This window comes from Halichoerus grypus, chromosome 6 (genome assembly GCF_964656455.1).
Source record: "Halichoerus grypus chromosome 6, mHalGry1.hap1.1, whole genome shotgun sequence".
In the NCBI taxonomy this organism is placed as follows: Eukaryota; Metazoa; Chordata; class Mammalia; order Carnivora; family Phocidae; genus Halichoerus; species Halichoerus grypus.
Genome location: NC_135717.1, coordinates 31832422 through 31857553, shown reverse-complemented (window position 1 = coordinate 31857553; position 25132 = coordinate 31832422). Strand labels below are relative to the sequence as shown.

Below are 25132 nucleotides of genomic sequence, written 5' to 3'. Positions count from 1 at the left end.
CCAGAGCCTTCCACCTTCACCTGAACCTCAGAACCCTAGCAGTAGGGAAAGGGACTGTAGGAGACCCCTAGGGGTCCTGCTGGCCTGCAGGGCTCTGAACCCTGCACCTATGTTGGTAGATTCTTTCATTTTTGTGTGAATTCCTTGGAGGAGTCCTGGGTGAGCACCCAGGCCTGGCCTGGCCCATTGTGGGTGCACTGTTGTAGAGTTTGAATCTGAAGCCTGCCTCTTCAGTCCCCCATGCACATGCTCTTTGAAGAGTTGGTGGGTAATTCAGCTTTTCTGGTGTGGCCGCCAGCTCCATGGCCTCTGGCCCCCACCACCCTTAGGCATCGGTGTCATCTTGCTGGGGGGGGGGGGGGCGGTGGGCAGGCTTCAGAATCAGCCTCTTGAGTCCAGAGCGTGGTTGAGAAAGCTCCGTATGGCCCATAGACCCCGTAGGCTGCAGTCGGTCCCAACCCCCCCGGCCCCCCTGCAGGCTGGGGCTCCAGACTCAGTCCCACTGACCCTCCTCCCACCCCGGGACCTGGCCGACTGCCCTGGGAGGGGAAAGGGAAGAGCCGGGGAAGGAGCCATCGAGGGGAGAAATTAGGCCGCGGCCGCACTTGCTGTCTTCGGTTCTGTGCCTGAGGTCACGAGGCATATTGATTCTCTGACTGTTTCCCAGCAGCGCGAGGAGTGGTGAGAAAGCACGAACACTGCATCGTGAAAACCTGAGCTGCAGTGGGCGCTGTGAATTTGCCAGCACAAGGCAAGCTCAGGCAGGGCACCCTCGCCCCACGGGCGGCACTCATGCTGGAGAGCGTCGGAAATGCCTGGGTGGTTTCTCCTGTATCAGCAGCCCTCAGCGGGCTTTGTCTTAAGCTTTTTGGTGTGGAAGGAGAACAAATGAATGTTGGTTTTTGCTAAGACAGGCAGCTCTCGCCTCGACATCTGAGAGATTTTGCCTAAAAGAGGGCTCTTAAAAACTGGGCTTCCCTGAAGCACAGCCACAGGAGACCGAAGCAGCTCAGAGTCACATACTTGAAGCCTCACGTCCAGTGCTCAGCCACGAGGCCGGGACGCGACACCCCGGTCTCCGCCCAGAGCAGAGGCCATGTGCTCGTGGCCTACGCAGACAGGAGACGCTCTGGGTTTGGCCTGTCTGGGGTGGCCTGCTTCTTGTTCAGAAAGTGGAATGTGAATGAAATTGTCAACAATTTAAAAAACCAGGAGGTTTTACATAAAATCCGGATATCTAGCTTGTCTTGCAGAACAGGCAACGGTGGCCACACGAAGGGCCTTGCTCTCAGGCAGCGGCTCTCCAGGCAGGCAGCTGCATCTTCCAGGAGGGTGTAGGGACAGTGTGTCACGAGAGTGAGGTCACCCAGGACCATTTTCCTTGAGGTCTTGGCTCCCAGGAAGCACAGAGCCAAACGGTGATGTCAGTTTCCCATCGCCGGAGGTGGTTCTGCTGTGATTTTTCAATTTCCACCCGCATTTCATTGTTGGACTCTGGTCATTTCGTTTGTGTTTTGGTGGCTGTCAGTACTCAGTACCTGTGGCACTTGGGTTTGCGATTCAAAATCTAAGCCACGTCACATCCTTCCTGGAACTGACGTCCTCAGAGGAATTACAGCATGCCACACAGCACAAGCTCTGGGCAGAGCACAGAGGTCAGCTCGGGCCTCCCTGCCACTCTGAGATTTAGGAAGCCTTTGGGTCAAACCCCCCAGTTCTCCCACACACAGGCAAGCCTTCCCACCCTCTGGTCTCTCGTGGTCCCCACCGTTTTCAGGTCTTGGCCCTCGTACATCATCTCTGGGTGGCCTGGTGGGAACCCAGACGGAAACTCAGTCCCTTCCCTGGTTTCCCCCTAAGAAGTCCACTTGCACCACACAAGGAAAGAGTTGAAGGAGCATTTCCTGAAGATTTGGGGGTGGGGGGTGAGGAAGGCCGCCTCTTCCCAGTTACCCCTTTCCTTCTTTCTCTGCACTCCACCCCTCCTAGAATTCCCCCAGAAAGTGCAGGGCAGCTTTTCCTACACCAGCTCTGGAGACCTGCCAGTCCCTGTCCCCACAGAGCTCAGCTCACATTCCTGCTTTAACAAAGCATTTTTGCGACTGTCAGTTAAGGTCAGGTTCAACTACACAGTAAAGGAAAACCCCAAAGAGATGTTCATTTCCCTCTCTAGTAGAGGAAGCCTGAATGAAGGTCATCAGGTGCTCCACAAAGCATCAGGGAGCCAAGCCTCTACCTGCTCCATGCTCTGCCATCCCTAATACCTGACTCATGTGGTCCAAGATAGCTGCTGGAGTTCCAGCCATCACATCCATGTTTCAGGAAGCACAATGAAGGAAGGCATACCTCTTTCCTTTTAAGACGCCTTCCTGGAAACCCAACATGCCACTTTGATTTCTGTGTCCTTGTCTACAAGTTAGCCACATGGCCATGCCTAGCTGCCAGGGCCTGTAACTAGACAAAGGGGAAAATGGGTATTGGGAGACAGCTCAGTTTCAGAAACACGGTCCAGAACCCTCTTAACCCCAGAGGATCCCAGGTGTTAGCTGTTAAAAGTGAGGAGAGTTGTACAGACCACCAAAGCATCGTTGCAGTGAAGTTTCCTATGCCCTACGTGGGAAGGCCAACTCCCCTATAGCTGACAGGCTCCTGGAGCACAGAGGCAAGAAGAGGTCACCCCCTGGTTGCAGAAGCTCTTGCCCAAGCTGGCCCTGAGCTGCATGAGCCTTCGAGAATGGGGAAGGGATTTATGGAGGCAGAAAAGAGGCAGACAAGAATTCCAGACCCAGGGAACAGCCCAGCTGAGGCAGAGCAAGCGTTTCCTGGGCTGCTGGACGCAGGCAGCCCTGTCTCGAAATGCCCCACCGGTGATTCTAGGGAGTAGGGTTTGAGGAGGGAGATGACACAAAAGGTCTCTGGGGTTGGGAACTTCCCTGAGTCTGGGGATTTGACCAAGAATCTAAGCATAAATAGAGATTAACAACCGGACCACCTGGGAGCGCAAGGCAAGTCAGGGTGGGGAGGGGAGAGAATCAGCTGCCTCCCTCTCTCTAGTTGCTGCCACGTGGGAGTGGGGCCCAGTGATGCCAGATCCTTCTATGTTTTAAGAAGCCAGAAGTCCAGATGTGGATATAAAATCTCCCAGTGTGTAAATGGGGTTCCGAAAACAAATGGCCCACAAACGTGGTGTGAGCAAAACAAAACACATCTGTGAGCCCCTGGGCTCCTGCCGACCAGCTCTGGACCCTGACTCACACAGCAACCTGGTTCTCATGGGGAAAGCTTTAGTGGGCATTCTGTCCGAGAGAAGGGCTGTGTACAAAGTGTACTCAAGGTACATTTCTCCTCTGGCTCCCTCCCAAAAAGGTCAGAGGATTCAAATCAAATTCAGATTTGTAGGTAAAAAGAAAACTATTGGCCATGGAAGCCAAGAGATCCTCAGTAACGGTCTTGTTTTTCCACATCAAGATGTAGAGGCCTGTAGAGGAGAAGAGGCTTGTCCAAGGTCACAAAGCCATTTGGGCAGAGCTTGGACCCAGACTTGGGGTTCTGACTCCCAGCACAGTGCTCCCTCTATCAGGGGGCCTAAAATAGAAGGCTGACCTTTTTGTGGTATTTCTGTGCTTGACACATGCCAGAGTTACTCATGAGTTCATCTTCCCAGAATAACTGGCAGAACGGGGCCAGAGGGCAGCAGGAAGACCCCGGGCTGCCCCTGTGAAACCCACGCTCCTGGAAAGCAGGGGATGGGGCTCGCCGTCGGTGTGGGCCTGCCTGCTTCAGGAGCACCCGCTGGGCCCCAGCTTTGGGGAGGCTCTTAGTGGGCCCAGGGGAGAGGGCTCTGGAGGCCAGAATGGATCCTAGGGGTGTGTTAGGGACCCGGGAGCTTGAGCCTGTCCAGCTCGTGCCCCAGCTCATGCCCCCGGTACAAAATAATCATCATCATAGGAATCTTGAAAAAATTCAGACAACCACAAAAACTAAAACGAAAACTCATGTAATAAAACCACCTGGTTCTCCCATGACTTTAGCTTGGATCCCTGCACTCTGCTCTGCTCCACGCAAGGAGGGAGGCAGAGCCTGATGTTTTTTTTCTTTTTTCCTTTCTTTCTTTTTTTACGACAGTAGGAACATGTGGGACATGCTTTTTCTAATCTTTTTTCGCTTACTGCCTCGAGCGTTTTCCTCCGCACTTAATCTTCTCTCTCACCAGCATTTTTAACCCCAGCAGAGGATTTCACCACCTAGACTTATTCGAATTCATTTGGCCTTCTGCCAACCACTGAGCATGTTGGCCTTCCAGCTCCCTGGTACATACACATACCAGTGCTTTTGAACATTGGTATCGTTTGCTCTGGGGATCTGTCCACAGTGCCTTCCACCGCATAAAGTTCTAGACATGGACTCAGATGGTGTGAAAATCGTATGGCCTTTGATACACATTTCACGGGCTGTTTTTGACACATACTCGGGGAGAGCCAAGAATTTTATCTGCTGGAGAAGATCTCAGGGAGGCCTCTTTGTGCCCTTGTCCCACGATCTCTGGCTCGTCTGTGTTTGCAAATACTTGGCAGTCCATGTGTATTTGACTCGTGCCCAGAAAGCCCCTTGGCACCTCCACCAAAGCTAGTTCATCAGGAACTGCCTGGCCGGGATGAAGCAAGAGCCGGTGCTCTGTCCACAGGCATTTCCAAGTTCTTTCCAGAGCCCTCCTGGCCCTCTGACTTGTCAGACCGGCTCTCACAGTGGTTGCCACCTCAATTTGGGAAGGAGCCCCTTGAAATGACAGGAAGAGTCTGGACACCTGGCAAAAAAAAAAAAAAAGAAAAAACATCACTGAGCTGAGCCTTTCTGGGTCCCCAGTGCCGTGGGGGAGGGGAGAGGAGTACAAAAGGGGGGGCAAAGAAGAGGGGGAGGTTCTAGCAGCAGCCAGCAAGGGGAAGATGTGCTGCTTTGTCTCTGCTCAGCTAGGCCCTGCGAACAGGTGGTATCGTAAGTTGGTGATTTTTTTTTCTATTTATTTCTCAGCACAAACGAAAGGTATGCGGCTTGACCCTCATCCATTCCCAAAATGAAGGCACTCTAGCCTCTCAGCCTCTCATCTACCGCACACGCCCGGCCCCAGAGGTCTTAGAGCAATAAACCGGGGCTCTAAAGAGCCTGATGGAGAGGACTTGTGTCATACGAGAAGGGGGTGACAGCTACGCCATCCGTCTGTCCTGGCTGGAGCATTGTCGGAGACATAAAAGTCTTAGTCCCAGCACTCTGACCACACTCGGCGGCCCGTGTTCATTGCTCTGATAAATAAGCAGCTTGGGGAAAAGCCATCTTGACATTTTGATTTGTTAAGGCGTGATTCATTTTCGAGTCAAGTTAACAGCTTGTAAACTTGGGGGTTTACCACTTGAAGTGATTAAGAAGTAAGCAGCCACAAAGCCGGGGCTGTGGGGCTGCAGCTGATTGCCCCCTGGGAATCTTCCCGACTGGCGTTCAGATTGGCCTCGGTGTTTGCCGTAGCTAATCTGAGCCTCCCCCTTCCACCACAGATACACACAGTCGATCACATAACGCCTCTTCTTGGGAACTCCAGCACGTCAGTCCTGCTATTCTCCCTGCAAGCAAATGTCCGTTCGCGGTAGCTGGGGGAGGGGAGTACTGCCCTCCACGAAAGAGAAGCTGGTGAATTTACCCACCACGCTCCCACAAGGCCTCACATTGCAAAACCAGGAGGGCTTGGCTCGGGGTATAAATAAAGACCCCGCTTGCCCGAGGGGAGGGGGATGAGGGAGGTACAGGCCTCCAGTTATGGAATGAGGAAGTCACAGGAATAGAAAGCAGAGCATAAAGAATATAGTCAGTAATATTGTAATAGTGTTGTAATGGGACAGATGGGAGCTACACTTGGGAACACAGCACAATGTATAAACTTGACAAATCAATAAGTGGGAGGCCTTAAACTAATGTCACATTGTGCGTCAACGCTACTAAAAAAAATTAATAATAATAAAAAAATAAATAAAAGAGAATACAACAATAAAGACCTGGCTTTTAAGGAGCTAATCCTTAGACAAAAATAACTTCACACAAACATTAATACAAAATAGCCCCTCCGCAGTGGCCAGGTACGGGGCCCCACTAGTCCTAACGTTGGGGGGTGGGGGGGAATGAAGCAGCAGGTTCCCACCCCCAGCCAGGCCCATGTTTGCCCACCGGTCGGTGAAGGGAAAGGGGCTCAGGACAGTGCAGGGACTTGCCCCACGGGCTGGTAAGTGAGCAAACCAGGGATAGAACCCAAGCTTTCCTGGTGCCAGAACCCAGGCTCAGTGTGCTGCTTCAGTCGAGGGCCAGAGAGTAAAATATTTCAGGCTTCGCGGGCCGTGAGGCAACTGCTCAGGGCTCGAAACAGCCGCTGACTCTGTATGCAAGCAAAGGGCCATGGCTGTGTTCCAGTCAAACTTCATTTACAAAACACTGGGCCATAGTTTGCTGACCACCGCCCACCACCCTGTCGCCTTCCTGAATTCTGCGAAAAGCAAGGTCAGAGCCTAGGGAACCTTCTGGAAGAAGTGTCCATGGGAGCTGGACTATGTGAAGTTCAGCCAGTGCAGGTGGCATGAATGAGGTTTGGGGCTGGCTGGGGTGAGTGTGCTCAGGGAGTGGAGAGGTTTGATGTGATTGGCTGGGAGGGTTGGGATCCCCACTCTCAGCTAGAAGGAGGACATGCCCCCCCCCCCAGTCCCCACTCCAGTTTGGTGCCACTTCAGAATTACAGGGCAGAAGCATCATGCTCCACAGAGCACCTTGACCATGGTCCTGCCCAGCTTGTGGGGGCTGATGCAGAAGCCACCACGGTCCACATAGCCCCCTGGGATCATCAACAAGGCTTTTGATCCATGGGAGCTTTCCTGCATTTAGTGAATGAAATCAAATCAGAAGCTATGGCCCTTTAGGAAAGCAGGCTGTGGAAAGGACAGAAAGCCATGGTCTGCAGGAAAGGGGCTCCCTGTGTGCGAAGTCCTGTGTCCCACTGGACCCCCAGTACAGTGCAGTGACAAGAACCTAGCGATGACACTCCCAGCTAGCAGGGGGGTGGTGCTAGACACGCATTCTGGTGTTTCTGCATGGGGAGCAGAGCTTGCCCAAGTCCGAGTGTCCCAGCTCCCTCACTCCCTGGTGCGGGAAGGCCACGGGCCTTGCAAATGTGTAGTCCCCATCTCTGAAGCCAGAATTGCTCCAAGGGCCATGTGGAACTCTGCAATTGGGAGCTCTTCACCAGAGCTGAGCAAAACCTGTGGCAGGGAGAGTCTCAGGGGCTCCTCCCCTCCCGCCCAGTGCCCTGCCTTTGACAACTCGGGCATGTTAGCGAAGGCCCCAAGATTTTGCTGTGAGGCTGTCCCGAGTCCCACCAGGATGCCTCTGAAGCCCCCAGGCTGCGTGTCCCCTTCAAGACCACAGCCAGCCTGCGTCGCTGAGCCAGCGTCAGGCACTCTGATGAATGGCTCATGGCCCTCGGCTCTATGGCCGGCTGCACCCTCTTCCTTGAAACGGCTTTGAAGTGTGTCCAGGTTAGGCCCATGGCCAGAGAGGTCAGCTGGGGACTCTTCAAGGGGCTGGGTTGGGTTGGGGGGTGTAGCCTTTAGGTTAAGGTCCCCCAGCCCCCCTTTGAGGTGCGGCTTGCCCTGTGGCATCTCCCATGAAATCAGGGGGTGTGGCACCCCCTCCTGCTAGGCCAGCTTGTTTCTTCCCACTTGGTCACCTCACCACTTACCTTGCAGGCTTTGCCGTGGCCCAGTGCATAAACCAGCACAGCTTGCCATCCCTGTCCTCGCCATCTGCCGGCGGCGGGAGCCCCAGCGGCAGTGGGAGCACCAGCCACTGCGACTCTGGAGGTACCAGCTCATCATCCACCCCTTCTGCCACCCAGAGCCCGTCAGGTATTGGCCGCGTGATGTGGTGCGGGCGGGCGGGGGGGGCAGCAACTTTGGGGAGCTCTGTGATCCCTCCGTGCTGAGACCGCTGACCCCCAGCTCGTCCTTGCCGCCACCGCCTGGGGTCCTGCGTTCCTTCTGATGCGATGGCTGGTCTAGCTCCCCGCAGGGGAGGAGTCACTCCTTTTGCAGGCTGGCCCCCCGCTGAGAAAGACCTTCCCTGACTGCAGGGCTGGAGGGGATGGACGGCTGCCAAGCCTGCATCTGCCCCATTATCACCTCCACGAGGAGGGGTCTCCCAGACCGGAATGTGTGAACCTGGCAAAAGCCTTGTGTCCATGCTAATTTGTTCTTTCCTTCATAACATACCAGTTTTCTCTGTAAATGTGTGCAGTCCAGACGTCTGTGACCAGGGGTACACCCTTTGGGAGTCTTTCGGGATGAGCTAGAGTCCTGTCTCACCTTCCTGGGCCTCAGACAAGGGCAGGTATTGCACGGGCAGACCCCGTGAGCAGGGGGGCTACAGTGAGATGAGTGCCAACCCCCTGTGTTCTCAGCCACCATGAGCCCCTCACACTTGGGCACCTCACTGTGCCCAGTGAGATCCCAGGGGCAAGGCACCAGGCTTTTTTCCTGAACTCCTTGGCTGCACAATGCAGCCAGATGGAGCAGGGCCCAAGCAGGGATGCTGGAGAGGGGCTTGGGGGGTGCATGAAGCTTCACGCCCCAGCAGCACGACTCCATGGGCCTGTTCTGATTTGGGAGGCCCCCTCATTTGGGGACCCTCGGTGTCCTTCGCTGTTCCTTCGAGATCCCATCCAGAGCTCTCACCTATCCTATCTCAGGGCACCTGACCAAACTCTTGTCAGGCGGCGGATCGGGGGGGTCATGATAAAAGCCATGTGCCAGGAGACTAAGGGCCCCCGGCTCCTGTTCTCTCAGCACTGGAGCCCACGATCTCCTTCGATGCACGCACCTCTCCAGGATTGTCAGCTCCCACATTCCCCAGCGAAGGGTTAACCCCGCCTGGTCTCGCCTGCTGCCTGCAGCCCCCTCCTCCCACCAGCATCCATTACCTCCAGCTACTATTGACATCCCTGAGGCCCAGGCGGCAGGGTCACCCTCACGCCACCTCACTTAGACCTTCTTCCACTCAGCACCTGCTCCTGCCCCCGCCCCCTCCCCGCCCCAGCTTGGGGGGAGGTGGCCGCCTTGTCTGAGCTGTTTCTGAGCCCGATCTGAGGTTGGCTGCAGGTGTTGCTGCCGGTCCCAGGCCCACAGCCAGACATTCAGACGGCACTTTCTCCAGAAGCCAGGAAGAGCCCTCCACCTTCCTCTGCAGCCTGATCTCACGCTGGCTCTGGGGACCAAAGGGCAGGGTTGTGTGTTCACGGGCTTGTGTGTGCGCCCACGTGCAGCCTGCATGTGCATGCTTCTGTGTCTGTGTCGTGTGCACCCAAACACACTTAGACTTACGATTGCACTTGGGGTGAAGGTCTCTTCCCGATGGAGCTATGTACGCCTTTCTTTCATGTTTAAGAAGGCACAGACAACAGCTAAGCAAACAAATGAGCCGTGTACTTCTTTGCCTAAAACTGAAACCAGCCAAGATCCACAATCGTCAAAATCAGGTCTGTGTTTGCAGATGTTCACGTGAGCGCGGCCCCTGGGGCTTCGGCTCTGCACCTTCCCCCAGAGGCTCAGGGTCCCCAGGAGGCGAATTTCTTTTCTCTTGGCCTCCCTCAGCCCCTCCGTCCCTACCGCCACCATCCCCCACACGGTGCCAGTGACCTGTGTTCTCATCTGAGAAATGCAGGGGCTGTCAGCCTGTCAGGTAGCCAGGCAGCACCAGTTGATAAGTGGTGGTCAGGCTCTCCTGGGTGTCTGCCCCCGTTCCGTGCCTCCCCGGCAGGCCTGTGGAGGCGAGTGTGCGAGGCCCCATTTTTTATGCTTCCTGACAGTAAAAGCTTGTGGCCCAGCCTGCCTGTCCGAGTCTCTGCAGACACTGAAGTAACTCACCCCCTGACGAAGGGCCAGCCTGTCAGGCAGCCTGCCCTTCACTCTCAGCTGAGGACCCAGCTCCTGATCCCTGCAAAGAGAGAGCATCGGAACCCACGCGCTGTTCCCTGTCACAGGGGCCCGGCGACCGGAGTCACAGGCCAGGGTGGCAGGTCTTGGGAGGGCCACCATTCACTCGGCCCCTCAATGGCCACCTTCCAGGCCAGGCTCCAGCCTCCTGGGTCCCATCCACAGCACAGCACAGGAGGTTTCCGTGTTCTTCGTAAGGGCAGGCCTCCCCAGATGGTGCCGCCACGCGCCTGCTGTCTCCCCGGGCTGTGCTGGACAGGAAGCTGAGGCTGCAAGGGAGGTGTTGTCAGGATGGGTGCTCTTTGGCCACTTTCCTGGGTTGATGTCGGCCCGGAGCGGTGGCCCGGTGTTCAGACTTCTAATGGGCAGAAGCTCCACCTGCGGGCTCTGGGCATAGTCCGCCGGAGGCGGCATCCTGCAGGGCCAGCTGGGCAGCAGGACAGGCCGGGGCCTCTCCCTGCAGCCCACCCAGCCGGGACAGCAGAAGACAGCTGTGGCCCAGTCAAGGGGCCACTTGTCCTCCCAAGTGGTTTTGGAGGACACAGTGCTGAATCCAAGGCATTCCTAGCCCTGTACTTCCAGGGTCTCTGAGTCCAGGAAGTTCCCCGTGGGGAGAGCCGCTGCCAGGCCCCTTGCAGCCAGAATTAGCTCTGCTGGCTTCTCTGCTCTCGAAGCCACACTTTGCACGGGCAGGTGTTTGGTCGGGGAAGCAGACGAGAGATGCCATCTGTCAGGGGACGAGACAGGCCCAGACACTGGACAGACACCCCCTCACTGAGACTTGCCACCCTGCACCTCATGCTGTACAGTTGAAAACACGGGGGCTCAGAAGGATCCCACGGCTTGGCCACAACAGTGCAGCCAGGAAGCCGAGGAGCCCACACACGGGCCCCAGCCTTAGTAATTCTAGAACCCATGGTCTGCCTTCCGAAATCACCCCGCAGAATATCCCTGCAGCTCCTAAGTCTGTTTCCGGTGCCTCCGTGGGGCGCTGCAGAGCCCTGGACCTCAGGTTCAGATCTCCGTTGGGGGGCAGCCCATGGAGTGCATGCATTTCTCCTTCCAGCGTGTGTGCTTGCTCTAGAAACCACACAAAAAGCCACAGCCCATGCACAGAGACCCTGGCAACTGTGCCGCCCCAGTCAACCAAGGCTAGGCCGTGTGGCCCCTGTGGGAGAAGCCTGCTGGTCCCCCGAAGTCAGCAACACAGTGGACCCCAGAGGGCCCCATCTCCTCTGCCAGCCCAAATGGGGTCATCCCCAAATGAGGGCGTAAAACTCTTTTGATACTTAGTTATGTCCCACCCCCGCCCTCTGTCCAGCCCAGGGGACCTCAAGTTCTCTGCCTGGGTTTGCAGGAAGCCCTTTTTATCCCACATACAGATTTTCTCAGCTGCCCATGGGACCTTGAGTCGGAGTGACTCAGGTTTTGTGGATGTCAGACCTGATCTCACTAGGGTCCCTCCAAGGGTGGCCCTCATGTCTGACCTCTCTCTGCATCTCATCTCTGCTGGCCTTGGGGCCCTATCTCCACTGCATTAACATTTTCTAACCAAACAGGTTTTTGTTGAGTCCCTGCTATGTGCAGGCACTGGGGATAGAAGGTGACAAAGGAACGCACAGGCTAGCAGGGGAGGCCAGGGTCTACCAGATGACCGCACATAAGTGTCCAGTTGAGAACTGTGACAAAGGAAAGGTGCAGGGGGCTTGGGCAGCACGGAACAGCAGTAGGAGGGGCCGGCAGACTCCCAGAGGCAGCAGCCGAAGGCTGAGGGGTTAATGAGGACAGCGGTCTGTGAGGAGGGTGGCCTTAGGTCTCACACAGCCCCCCCACCCCCTCCAGGCTGAGCCCAGCCTCTGGCAGGAGACAAGTTGGTTTCTTTTCCCTCTTTCCCTGGGGTCTCCCCATAAATGCTGCCCTTCCAGATACAGACCCCAAGGGGCGGCCTGTTTTTCAGGAACAGCGCATGTGCCCATGGGGGCCTAACCCTGTGGCCCAGCGCTGGCAGAGGGCCCCTCACCACAGCGGGAAGGGACCCGCCCAGAGGGTCACTGGTTTGCCCTCTGTGCTGGGAGCACCTGCTTCTGAGTCTCCTCCACATGCCAGGGACAGAGTGTGGATGCTTGCGAGTGGCTTTTTTGCAAGTGCTGGACCTCAAATCAGGGCCAAGAGACACTTGGTTACCAGGTCACAACTGAATTCCCTGGTAACCAGAGAAACCAGCTAGAAGGAGTTGGGAGCAAGGGTATTTTATTTTCATGGTTACTTATTCACCTGTTAAGACTGTGCCAAGGGAATTACTGTCCAGTTGTAACAGCTGATGCGCGAGTTGACCTGTTCCCCTTGTCCTTTATAGAAAGTGCAGTGAGACCCTCAGGCCTTCCTGGGGAGACCGGTGCCCTGGGCAGCCTCCTGGGACCCGGCATCTTGTCGCCCACTCGTCCAGTGCAGCAGGCCTGATAGGCCTCAGCTTGCTCTTCACTGAGAAAATTATAGAGTTGGAATTAGCAGGCGTTTTTTTCCTTAAACACTTGATGGTTTTGAGAAGCTGAAATTGCAGAGAACCTATGGCGGGAAAGAGAAAATAGACCCAATTTGGAACCAAATGTAGGGCCGGTAGGAATACTTTAGAAAAGCTTTCTGGGTTGCATCCCGTCACACGCACGTACACACGGGCAGATGCACGCTCACACACACCCAGTGCACACACTTGCAGCCACATGCCCTGCGTGGGGCTCAGATAAGAGAACTCCTCAGGATCGAGCTCTGTGACCGGCTCTGTTGTGTCACACACACGTTCGGGTGAGCTGCTTCGAGAAAAGACAATCGTTCGTTAAAAAATGAAGTCAGCATGAAGTCCAGCCTGCTCTTTCCGTCGTCCGTTTTTGGGCCCGTGGAATGAGTGCTTTGACCTTACCCCAAGGTTTTATAGGAAGAAGGAAGGGTTTGGTCCTTGGAAGCCCCGTGTTGAGGCCTGGCAGGGGCAGGGTCCTGCTCTCCCCATCCTCACCTGCCCCCTGGGCTGTCTGAACACATGACCTTCTCCCCAGCACTCGGTCCCTTTCGGGCCCACTGGGAGCCAGACAGCCCAAGACTGACCCGCGTGTCACTGAACTCGGTTACCAGTCAGGCGGGACTTGAAGGACAGAAACCCCGAGCAAGGCATGTTCTTTTCTCCCCAGTTTTCTCCATGGCATTAATTTTTTTTTTATCTTGGTGAAATACGCATACCACACGATGCACCATCGTTAACGACTTTTAAGCACATAGCCCCGCGCCGCATTAGGTTATATTCATGTTGTGTTCTGTGGCATTAATTTTCAGCTTGGCTCGAACTTCAAGGTTATGTCTGAGAGTATGGTTCCTTCCTTCCCAGGGAGATGCTCCTAACATTTTTGTTTCAGCCGATTAGAACCCCCCCTTGGCTGCTCGGCACCTGGTCTCAGGCCTTCCTGCTGTGGCTCGGCCTTGGTCTCCAAAGGTGCAGAGCTGCCGAGTGTCTTCTGGAGTGCGGCTGGGGAGGGGTCCAGGGCTTGCCCAGAGCTCCCCAAGCTGTGCTGTTGGCTTTAGTGTGGTGACATCAGGAAGCTTGGGGCCTCATCGGTCAGGGGGCGGAAATCTGCTTGTTTCTCTAGCCCGCTGGGCTCCCATCCCCCAGCCCCACAGCCTTCCCTCTTCGGACGGTCCCAGGGAAGCAGGGCCCTCGTGCTCGCTGCTGGTTCACGTGTGGATCGCCCGTCTGCTCTGTCCCTCTGTCCCTGGACGTTTCTCGCCGACAGACACCACGCATGGCCGACCACCCCCAGTTTTTCCTTTCCAACAGGACTGAGCCGTCGCTGTCTTGTCCCTCGAGTGAGCCCCATGAGTGGGCACACAGTTGGGCCCCTCGCCGTGGTGACGGCGCCCTGCTCCCCTGGAGCTCTCGTCCGGGCCGGGTGTCCGTCACCGCTCCGCGCCCCTCTCCGGGCCCCCTTTCTCTGTCGCGCGGTTGAAGGCTTTCTCTGACCTGTCGCTGTGTTTGCCTCTAGTCAGGAATGGCAGGAAAGGACGCCGGCGAGTGTTCAGCCTGTCGGAGGCCGACAGTCACGGCGGCCACTGGGTTTAGTGCTTCCAACGGCAGCTGACACGGCACCTCCCGCAGGCGACTCAGGCAGGTCTCATCCGCTAGCCTGCGCGGCCCACACGCCCCGCCGCCGCCTTCCCGCGCCTCGGGGGACCTCACGGGGCCTCGGGGGACCAGGCCTGTGCCACCCCCTCCAAGCGGCCATCTCCCCAGCTTCCCTGAAGCCTGTTCTTCCGTTCCCCTGCGGCCTCACCTGGGCTGGGGCCCACATCCCCTGCCCTCGAGCTCAGGCAGCCTGGAAGCGCCGTCCTTCTCCGCGGACCACCCAGTTGGGGGGGGGGGGGTGTTCTCCAGCCCAGTCCATGCGGGGGGCCCCTGCGTTAGGCCACGAGGGTTGAGCAGCAGAGTTTGCAAAAAGCAACGGAGAAGTCAGCTGGGTTCTCTTTTTCTTTTCTTCTCCCTCCCCCCCCACCCTCCCCGACCTTGCTCAAAGCTCAGTAGTGGATTCAGTCCCGCCTCAGCCAGGGGCCAAAGCCGTTTCCCCCACAGGCACGGGCGGGGCGACTCCATCACCGCCCCCCCCCCCCCCGTACTTACATGCAGTGCTCCAGGTGGCCACAGACGCCAGCTCCCTGCACAGGGCCCCTAACTGCTGCCTGCCCCCCACCTCCCCCACCACCTTCCCCACCTTCCCTTTAGGGTTTCCCATGCCGGCCTCCCACTCGCCAGTCGGGAGCCTTTTGCCTTCTTTTACATTTAAAAGCTGCTTCTCTGAGCTCTGCCCTCTACCCTGCTATGCTCTGCTGCCCCCCCCACACACACCACACTCAGTATGCTCTGCTGCCCCCCTACACACAACACACACACACACACACACACTCAGTCCCACTCTCCCAGCCTGAGCACAACCCCAAAGTTTTCACACACAACACACACACACACACACACACACACACACACTCAGTCCCACTCTCCCAGCCTGAGCACAACCCCAAAGTTTTCACACACAACACACACACACACACACACACACACTCAGTCCCACTCTCCCAGCCTGAGCACAGCAACCCCAAAGTTTTCCTGGAAACCATCACTCGGCAAGGGCCAGCCAAGCCCCTGCCCCAAAGCCGGAGATCAGCTTCTGGAGGGTGCTGGCCAGGGACGTGGGGACCCACTGCCTCGGTGTCAGCTACGGGCAGAGCCTCGGGAGACCAAGCGTCTCTCACAGAACCCTAGACATCCAGGACTTCCCGCTCAGGCCTCACTCTTCTCCCTGGCTCCTGGCCAGGAAACCAGAATGTTCTCCAAATCTCTCATGTTCAGGGCCAGGCCCCTATTTGGGGCCTTCAAGCCGAAAACACCAGCAGACAGGCAAAACCAAGGGCTCAGCCCTGGACCAGAACATGTGTCTTCGTTGGGTAATTTTCCCCTGGTGAAAAAGATCTCCTTTTTTATTCCCTTTGGAATGGATACATTTGTAGATCACATTCAGGAAGCAATTCTTAGTTTAAAAAAAAAAAAGTAAGGGTTGTGGGTGATGGGTGAGAGGTTATTTTTATCCTATAAAAAAATTTTAAAAGGCTATTTTTAAAGGAAAAAAAAACCCAACCCTTTTAATAAAAATTGTTGGTTCTTTTCTTAAAGAAGAAACCAATTTTGTGTGTGTGTAATATTGTTTGTTGGGTTTGTTGGTTTTTAAATATATTTGATGGCAAATTTCCCATATCCTTGATTATGCTTATCACCAAAAACCCCATTAGGGATCAGGGAAAGAGATTTGCCAGCTTTTTTGAATATCTGCATGCAAATGAGCCAAGAGGGAACTCTTAACAAGAAGTTTCAAGAGAACATAAAGGAAATGCTTGGCAGTTCTGTCTCCAGATGGCACAAAAGTGCCATTTGGAGAATTAGTCATTTTGGAACAGCCTTGTGAGCAGCTGAGCTTACGTGTTGGATCCGTAGGTATGTAGGCCCATAGCCATGCCCACCCTCACCGGAAGCCAGGTGGAAGAAGCCAGAGCAGGTGAGCCTGCACAGAGACCCACACGCTCGGATGAGCAGCAGGTAGATCGTTCGGGGCCAGAACGTGAGCCTGTGCATGCAAGGGTGTCCTCACTGAATGGAGCGAACTCAGTGAGATTCAGAGAAACCAGAATGCTCGTGGAGTGTTTATTCAGCGTTTCTGGGCTCAGCTCACACCCTGAATCACATTTTCCACTAGTGCTCACCGCCACCCCACCCCTGGAGCGAGGGCAGACGCAAAGCCCTGTGCAGTGGTTTTCTCTGGGCCTTATTTCTCTTTAAAAATAGATATATACATAATAACAATAAAAGGAAGGAAAACAAAAAGGCCTTAGGAAGGGATTATCTGGAATCTTTGAGAGCTTGTCTTGCCCAGGAGCCTTGGGGGAAGAAACCCCGTCGTCTTCTCTGGGAAGCTCAATCTGTTGCTTGTGCTATCTTTCCATGGTGGGGATCTTCTTCCTCTCCTGCATCCCATTCTTTATGCCCTTCGGTTTTCTTTTGCTTTTGGTTTTTCCGTTCTCTTGCTGTATGTTCAGTTTGCAGTTCTGTTTTGTTTTGGCTTAACTTTAAAAACAAAAAAAGAACCTAACTTGAATCACATCGAAGAAAACATGTCTACCATCCTTCCCAGGGTCCAGAGTGCTTTCCGACTCATGGCTCAACACCCTGTCATCAGCACCTTCTGCTGATGCCTGGTCAACCCCAAAATCTGTACAAATAAGGTATTTGCTTTCCAAGCAAGCTGCCCTCGGCCTTCTTGTCGATGCTTTCAGATTACCGGCGCTTAAAGCCCGGAGGATGTTTTCCACGGTGAGCACCAGTCTCAGCTGCTGTTCCTGTCCAGGCAAACTCGTCATGGGAAAGCAGATAGGCCATTTGTCTGTAATCTAATCAAGGATTTTGAAAAGCACCAAAAAAAGAAATTGCCACTTCAAAAATAAACTGCACTGGGCGGAGCGTCCCCTGCCCTCCCCCTGCCGTGATTTCTCTCCGTGACCCCCCTAGGGATGCTCAGGATCCGAATGGCCCCTGTTTGGGTGCTAACTGAGCTCACAGGGAAGGAGCAGGAGAGACAAACCATAGTCTGAGGTTTTGGTTTGGTTTGGCAAGCTGAAAAGTTCCACAGAATTCCTTTTTGTTGTTGTCGTTTTGTTTTTTGTTTTGTTTTGTTTTGTTTTTTAATATCGCAGTGAGTTCCCCCTTGGGTAAATGCTACCAAATGTAGGCTCTGGAAATGGCCTGAAGTGATAAGCACACCCAAGCCCATTTCCTCCCTAAACACGTATTTACTCATTGGGCAAGTGGTCCAAGACTCTCCCTTAACAGGGAGCCCACCCGGGCCGCTTCCTGGCACCATAATCTGCCCATTGATTCTGCACAAGCCCCTAATTGTTCTCTCACATCACAGGTCAGGGTAACCCTGGGCCCTGACAGATTTCTCCCCAGGCCTAGGGAAGACTGGATTTACCAGCTCCTGTGTCCCCAGAAGGAGGAGGTGGAGACAAGCTGTCCCCCCCAGAACCACCATCTCCCACCCAGATATCCCTGGGCCTTTGTGCAGGACGGGAGCAGAGTGTCCCGGGGCTAAGTGTACCCTTGTTCTTTCTCCCCCCGCCCAGATGACCCCGTGACTATGGAACAGCCTCAGCCTCATCTTCCCAGCCAGTTGGTGATCGTCAACGACATGGACGCAGAGGCCAGGCCCAGCAAGAGCCTGGCAAGGAGCGCAGACGCGGAGACAGTCAACCTGTCCCCCAGCCTCATCCCCGCCCAGCAGCCCACCATCTCCCTGCTCTGTGAGGACACTGCCGATACGCTGAGCGTGGAGTCGCTGACCCTTGTCCCCCCCGTCGACCCCCACAGCCTCCGCACCCTCACTGGCATCCCCGCACAGCTAGGCGAAGAGGCCGCACACCCAGAGCCCACGGGCCCCGCCGGGCACTGAGCGGGCGCCGAGTGGCCTCCCTTTGTGTGTGTGGGCCTGCTGGCAGGGACCCAGTACAGCGGACTCAGAGACACATCGGGAGCACCCACAGTCCCCGTGGCCCCAGGAACCACGGCTGCCATCTCTTCTCGCGCACCTTTGCTCCGTTTGAATTCCCCGTTTCACTTTGCACCTCTTAGAGAGCAGGCTGGACCTGGGGGAGACACCCCAGTGAACCCAGATGACCAGGCAGCTGCCTCGGGGAGGAGCGCGGCCTCCTGGTCTCTGAGCCTGACGACCCTGGGGTGGCAGGACCCCCGCCCCCTCTCTTCATCAGCCAGCTGCCCTGGTCTGGAAGCTCCTCGGCCACCACGCCCAGTGTGCCCATAACAACTGGACCAAGTCACTTTGGGTAGAAATTTGTAGAGAAACAAACTTCGATAAGCATCTCCTTTGGATATTTATTTCCGCTTTTGGCAGCAGATAAAAAGCATTTATTTAAAAAGCATCTATTTAAAAAAAAAAAGTCCAAAAAAAAGAATCCTCAGCCCTTAAGGTTTGACGTCATGTTAAAAGTATAATATTACTGTTAAGATTTCATTTTCATTTTCCCTCGAACTTCCCAGCGTTGTGTTCTAAAGCTCTCGGTCTGGCTTTCCCTGTTTCCTTACTTCTCTACCACTCGCTAACTCTGCGAGCCTGTGGAATGATAAGTACCTTCCTGGAAAGTTTAGCTTATTTTTTAAACAAAGATAAGGGAGATACATGTATTCTCAGGTACACCCAGAGCTGAGAGGGCCAAAAGTTTCTCTGTCGCGGTAGCCAAGGCGCCTTGCCTTGTTCCCTGAAAAATCTTCCCAGGAAAGGGGCCGGTGCAGCCAGCTCCCCACTCAGGACCCATCCTTCATCTCTCTGGACTGAAACCAGTCAGGACGGCTTCCCAGCGTCACCTTCAGTTCTTGCCACCTCTCTTTGTCTAGAGAGAACCATCTGGGACCGCGCAGACCCCGGCCCCGTGGCCGTGATGGAAAGAGGAGGCCACAGAGGCCGTCTTCCACATGGCCTGTGCCCGACCGCGTGCGTGCAGGCTGCCATGCGGGGCGACGCCCAAGGGCCAGGTCCCGCCTGCCACAGGCGTGTCGACCAGTCGTCCTGGGAGCTCAGGTGTGCCGCTCTCCCTCTCGGCTGCCGCTGCCGAGACACAAGCTGATTTGTAAAATGGAAACTCCGCAGTTGCTTCTCGATTTGAGCCGGCCGCGTGCGGGCTGGTTCTCCGACGTATCTCATTGTGCACCTGCGCCGTTCCTGTGTGCGTAGCCGGGACCAGCCCGGTGACCCTCGCCTCTCCCGGGTCGGCGCCAAGACCTTCCACACTTTCCTCTTCGTGTGCCCGCCCAGAGTGCCAGCACACCCGGGCCCGGGGACGGTCGGCCTGTTCAAGGACCGCAGGCCTCATGGCCTCCCTCTCACCCTGCGGTGGCAGCAGAACCCACCAAGGAGGGCCGTGGCACCTGTGGGGACGGGGCTGTCCATCAGCAGAAGCCCTCTGCGCAGCTGTGCCCGCCCCGCTTCAACGGGGAAGAGACCCAGCCCGGAGAAGGAGGCGTGCCGGCAGAAATTCCAGGGGCCTCAGCAGGAGGGATGAGCCATGACCATCCGCAGAGCCCCGCAGCAAGGAGAGGCAGGTGGGCTGGAAGAAGGGGCCAGGGGGGTCCCTGACGAGAAAGGGCATGTCATCAGCCGCAGAGGCCTGCAGCCAGCCACCCATCCTACCGGATCCTTTGCTTGGATAGAAGAGCAGGCTGGCGCTCTGGTTTTGCAGGGACTCTGGGGCAGCAGAAATGACAGAAAGCAAGTAACTTCCCAGCCCGGTGGCATTATTGTAAAGAACAGGCCCCCCTCCAGGACCACCAGCCTGCCCTCTGAAATCCAGTGGCTCCCAGCGGCTCCATGGCCACCGAGCACTGAAGGAGTTGGGGACAGCACGGCGGGAGGTCCTGCGGCAGCGTTGCCGAGACCCGGAGGGTGGAGTTGAACAAAACATGCCACCTGCCGAGGGCAGGCATGCCCCAGAGGTGGGCTTGCAGTGTGGGTCCTGCGGCTTGCCCCAGCAGGACACCTTTGGGCATGGGGTGGGGACTTCCTTAACCAGGGGCTCCCTGTCACCTTGCGGGTGAGGAGGATGCATGCATCCTTGTATGAGAAGGTCTGGGGTCTACAGGAGGCAGGCAGCCGTCTTGACTCTGATGAAGGACCTGCCTTGCTAGGTCTTGACCATCATGGTGGCCGCGGGCATGCTGTGTCTTTGGGAGCACCCCACAAACCTAACAGCAGGGGCTCTCCGGGCAGGCCAGCCCAGACAGGGTGCGCCGGGACTCTGGGGCCGGGCAGAGAGAGGTAGAGCCGTGAGTCCTTGCAGAGCAGGAGTGGGGACCGTGCCCTCCTGGGCTCAGATTTCTGGGGCCAAGCTCGGCAAGCCCACGCGGCCTACCATCTGTCTCCACGTCCCACCCTCCTCAAGTCCATTGGGCCCATTGGGTTTGCCAAGTCAGGGGCAGGGTTGGCCACATGAACCCTCAGACCTCAGCTTTGAACACTGTGTGGAGACGCATATGTCCTTCCAGTCTAGGGGCTTGAGTGAGCGAGGGCATCTCTTGCTGAAGGTCAGACGGGGTGAGGCCGGGAGCTCTCCAGCACTAGCCCCAAAGCCCCAGCAAGCATGTGGGGCAGAGATGCCATCCCAGGGAGGGGCGGGAGGAGGGCGTCCACCACTGCAGGCCTTCCCTGCTCCCTTTCCCTCCGCCCAGCCTGTCTGCTCCCTACTCTCCGCAGAAGGCAGCTCCCCCCCACCCCCAGCCTGGGCGGGAGTGAAGAGACCTACCTCGTTAAAGACATACACTAGATTTCTCTAAGGTCTCACGATGCACTGTTAGAAATAAAGGCACGGCGTGAACGGATTCTCATCTTCTTCTCTAGATGCAATAAATAAGAAATACTTAATGTAGTCATGTTGACATTGGGTATAAACTATCAGGCTTCCTTATGTTCGTTCCCCCTAAGGTGAAAATAGATAAATAACTCTTGTCCCAAGGAGGAGCAGGAGTTGGGAAGCCCTCACACTTCTGGGCCAAGGGACCATTCCAGGGAAGTACCCGCTCTTGCCAGCGTGACTCATGTTCTGTGGGCACTGAACATGAGGGTGGAAATGAAAACTGGAACTTCCTGGTAAATTTGAACTTGGCAATAAAAGAGAGAAAGTTACCAGGAATGTGGGTGCTGCTCTGTGGCACTGTGGTAAGGAGGCCATGGCCCAGCGACGGGAAGGTTCTCTGCAGCCTCACCCCGTGGCCCGTTGCGGTGGCTGGGCCTCTACTTGCGCCCACCGCGGGCCAGGTATCCGCCGGCTCCTGGGAGGGGGTGGACCCGGGCAGGGAGAGCCCAGGGGCGGCTGGCTGCACTCAGAAGGTGCCCCATGCCCAGCGAGGTGCAGGGGGCTCTCCGTCCAAACCTCAGGTTCTGCACCTGCGGAATGGGGCCTGGCACAGGAGGGCCAGGGACAGGGACCCTCAACATCATTGTTTGCACGTGCCGCTGGGCCGGGGGAAGTGGGAAGGGCTCGCCACCAGGGACAGAGTCCGGTGAAGTCTGTCCTGGGCAGGCACCATTCCGGAACACATTGACACGCACCTGCCTGAGCTCCGGAAATCCCTGGAAATGGGTTCACAGGTTCTCCAGCTTAAACCCGGCCCAGAAACAGGCAAGAACTTCTGGGCCTTGAGATAAAACCCGAACTGAGTCCAGAACATAAACGGGACGCTGGCCTCGTGCCAGCAGTTGAGGCGTTTATGGCAGAAGGTGGAGGCCACTGCGGAGGGTGGGGCTCAGTTCCTCGGAAGTCTGCCCACGAAGCATGGGGGTGCCGCCTCACCCATCCCCAGAGTAGCGCTGCTTTGCGGGCACGTGGGCATGCACGGGTTTCGGTGACTTCACTAGAAGAAGGAACTTGCTAGAAGGATCCTCCGGGAGAAGGGGGAAGACAGGCCTCACGGGGGGTGGAACTGGGGACAGCGGGTTTTGGGGGCTCCCTCCAGAGGGGGTCTCTGGGCCAGCCAAGGGCCAGACCCCTGGGTTGTGGAGACAGGCACGGGAGTGAGGGGCGAAGGGCAGGGGCCGGCAATGCAGATGAGGAAACGGAGGCCCCGTGGGGCTCAGCAACCTTCCCAAGGGCCCTGGAGTGCAAGTCCAGGCCCTTGTGCTTCGTGCTGCCCACGCCATCTGAGACCTTGCCTGCTGGGCCAAGTGTCCTCGGGCTGTTCACAGGAAGAAGGAGGTGAAGCCATAGTTCTCAGGTGAACAGGTGCGGGAACCATCTGGAACGCTTGTCCACAATCACAGCCATGCCCTTCCCTAGAGCTAGTCCCCGAGACCCTGAGATGTAGTCTGGCTGAAGGCCCTCTGCGCGGCGCATGTGGCCCCAGAAGGGTGGCTCTTTCCTCTTCTGCCTCCCGGCTGTTCGGGAAATGCCGGCTTCTCTTCACAGGGCAGAATCTGGAGCCAGACTCTGGCACTCAGCAGCGTTGCGGCCATGGCCACGGCCAGGTCACCTGCCTGTGCTTGGGTCTCCTCGTCTGCAAAGTAAGGACAGGACTGAGCCTGCCTTGAGGGTAGTGAGGCCGGAGGGAGTCACACAGGCAAAGGGCTCAGCTCAGGGCAGGGGGCTGGGGAGCTCTGGGCATGACACCCTCTGTGATGGCTTCCCCCGCCCCCTTCCCAGCCCAGGCTCAAACCTGGGAAAGGCCTTGGGCTTGCTTGGTGGCCTGGGACGAGTCACTTTGCTCTCCCAGTCCCTGGTTCCTGTCTGTAAGGCAGGCTGGGAAGCACCCGCACCAGGTTCAGGGGCTTCACCCGGAGCACTGTGTGCCCTCACAGGGCAAGAAGGGGCCATCTAGTGCCTGGCGGGAGTCCGCCGGGAGCTGAGGCCTGCGGGGGTCTGCCCTGGTGCAGGTGCCTGGCCAGCCTGTCCCTGCATCTTCTGATGGCACCTGGAAGGTGGAGGAGCAGGTGAGAGTGGGCGGGCAGCATTCTGCCAGCGAAAGACCTTGGGTCCAACGTTCAGGGAAGACGGCTTCCCGGCGACCGCCTGCTGGAAACCCCCTTCCCCTCCTGTCCTGACACCTCGTGGCCCTTGAGAGCGGTGGGAAAAAACCCTCCCCATCTGAAGCGCCTCTCTCCTAAGGAAGAGCGGTCTGAATCACCCAGACGGGAACACGTGGGGCTTCCCAGGAATTTACTCGAGGGTCCAAGAGGGGGGCAGCTGGAGGCCCCCCCTGCCCTCCAGGCACCTCACCCACCCCAGAACCTGAGCGCCGTGGCCCTTAGCCTACCCTGCTCCCGGGCCCCGCGCCACCTGGCTCAGCCCGCTTTCCCTCCAGACGGTGCCCACCTCAACACACATGAGCTATCACTCCCTCGACTCTTGACTGACCTTATAAATTCAATGTGCTGAAAAAGGGAAAGACTTTACCACTGGAAACCAGAACACAAAACCAGCCCCACTTGCTGTGTGTGTTTCCCGGGGCCACCGTAACAAATGACCACAAACCACGCGGCTCAAAATAACACGAATGTGTTCCCACTGCTCTGGAGACCAGGGGTCTGAGATCAAGGGGTCAGGTGGGCTGGCTTCCTCTGGGGGCTCAGAGGGAGCATCTGTTCCCTGCCTCCCTCCTGGCTTCTGGTGTTGCTGGCCGTCCTGGCATGTGGCCGCCTCACTCCAGTCTCTGCGCGTGTCTTCACGCAGTCCTTCCTCCCTCTGTCCCCCGATGTCAGACCTCCGTTCTCTTAGAAGGACGCCAGTCGTTGGATTTGGGACCCCGTCTGATCCAGCATTACATCTCCAAAGACCCTATTTCCAAACAAGCTCACATTCCCAGGTGCTGGGGGTGGGGACGGGGACACATCTTTTGGGGGTGGGGGAGAGTCACCATTCAACCCACTGTATTTGCCAGAAATTAAAGGTCCCGTACAAGTACGTACGATACAAGTGAATCCGCACCACCTCCCATTACTGGCCATGGGCTCCGGGCCCAAGGCCTGCCCTGTCTCTCTAATCGGGAGACCAGCGATTCGAGACCTGTGAGCACCCAACCGAGACATCCTGTCTCATAGGATCGGAAGGGCTAATCCAAGAGAAGCAGCGGCTCAGTCTGGGACTCCGTTTTGGAAGTGTGTGTCCTTGGACGCCTTAAAATCTCCAGGCCACCAGATGGGGATGCTGCTTGGCACACACATCATAGGTCACAGGTGGTGCCCGCTGTGCGTTCCGGTTTTGGGGTTGGTTTTTTGTGTTTTTTGTGGGTTTTTTTTCATCTTCCTTCTCCAGTAGACTCACCTAAAGGCAAGGCTTGTGTCTTATTTGACCCAGTCTCCCCGAGGCTGGGTATAGGACCCGGCTGCTGTGGGCCTGAATGTGTGTTGGATGGATGGATATCTCTGAATGTGTGTTGGATGGATGGATGGATGGAGCCATTCTTGGACATAGTCCCAAATTCCCAAAGCCCCAGTTCCATTCATGTGTCTGTGCCCATCGCTCCGGCCTCGAAGCTCATCCTATTGTCTTCGGTCTGGTGTCTTCCAGGCCTTCCCAAGGCCAGCCAGAGACCTCTGAAAGAACCTGCCAGGGCCCATTGACAAGGACAGGAGCAGTTGAGGGCTCTACTTTGCCGCCATTAGAAATTGTGTCCCCCCACCCTCCCCAGGTGTCCGAGCTGGAACAGCTGCTGCTGATACATCCCTGCCTCCAACAGAGCCTCACGCAGGACCGAGTGGCTTCAGAGCCAGCAGACCAGGTTCAGGTCCCTGCACCGTTACTCCTCAGCCACTCGGCCTTGAGCGCGTGGGTAAACCGGGACTAACCCTGGCAGGGGCCTCGGTGGTATGGTGGGGACAAGTAAGCCGAGCACCCGACACCCGGCCTGGCCTGGGGGCACCTTGCTGGAAGTCCTCAGCAGCAGCCTGGCTAGAGGCAAGGAGGGGCTTTGGAAAGTACCCGATGCCCAGGCCCCTCTCCGGTGCCTCGAGCCAGCGCCTCTGGGGTGGGGCTGA

At 56.6% G+C, this 25132-nt stretch overlaps 1 protein-coding gene across 10 annotated transcripts in view; it reads left to right on the top strand.

Annotated features, from left to right (window-relative positions):
• CLEC16A (C-type lectin domain containing 16A) overlaps positions 1 to 21032 on the top strand; it is a 202579-nt gene extending 181547 nt beyond the window's left edge. For 3 of the 10 annotated variants that reach the window (XM_078074799.1, XM_036070341.2, XM_078074802.1), the window contains exons 22-24: positions 7776 to 7934; positions 14045 to 14166; positions 17724 to 21032. In XM_078074799.1, the coding sequence (XP_077930925.1) occupies positions 7776 to 7934; positions 14045 to 14166; positions 17724 to 18049 (607 nt within the window). In that variant the 3' untranslated portion in view covers positions 18050 to 21032. The remainder of the gene's footprint in view (positions 1 to 7775; positions 7935 to 14044; positions 14167 to 17723) is intronic. The other 7 variants (XM_036070365.2, XM_078074801.1, XM_078074798.1 and 4 more) reach the window with 5 other exon arrangements.
• Positions 21033 to 25132: the final 4100 nt, after the last annotated feature.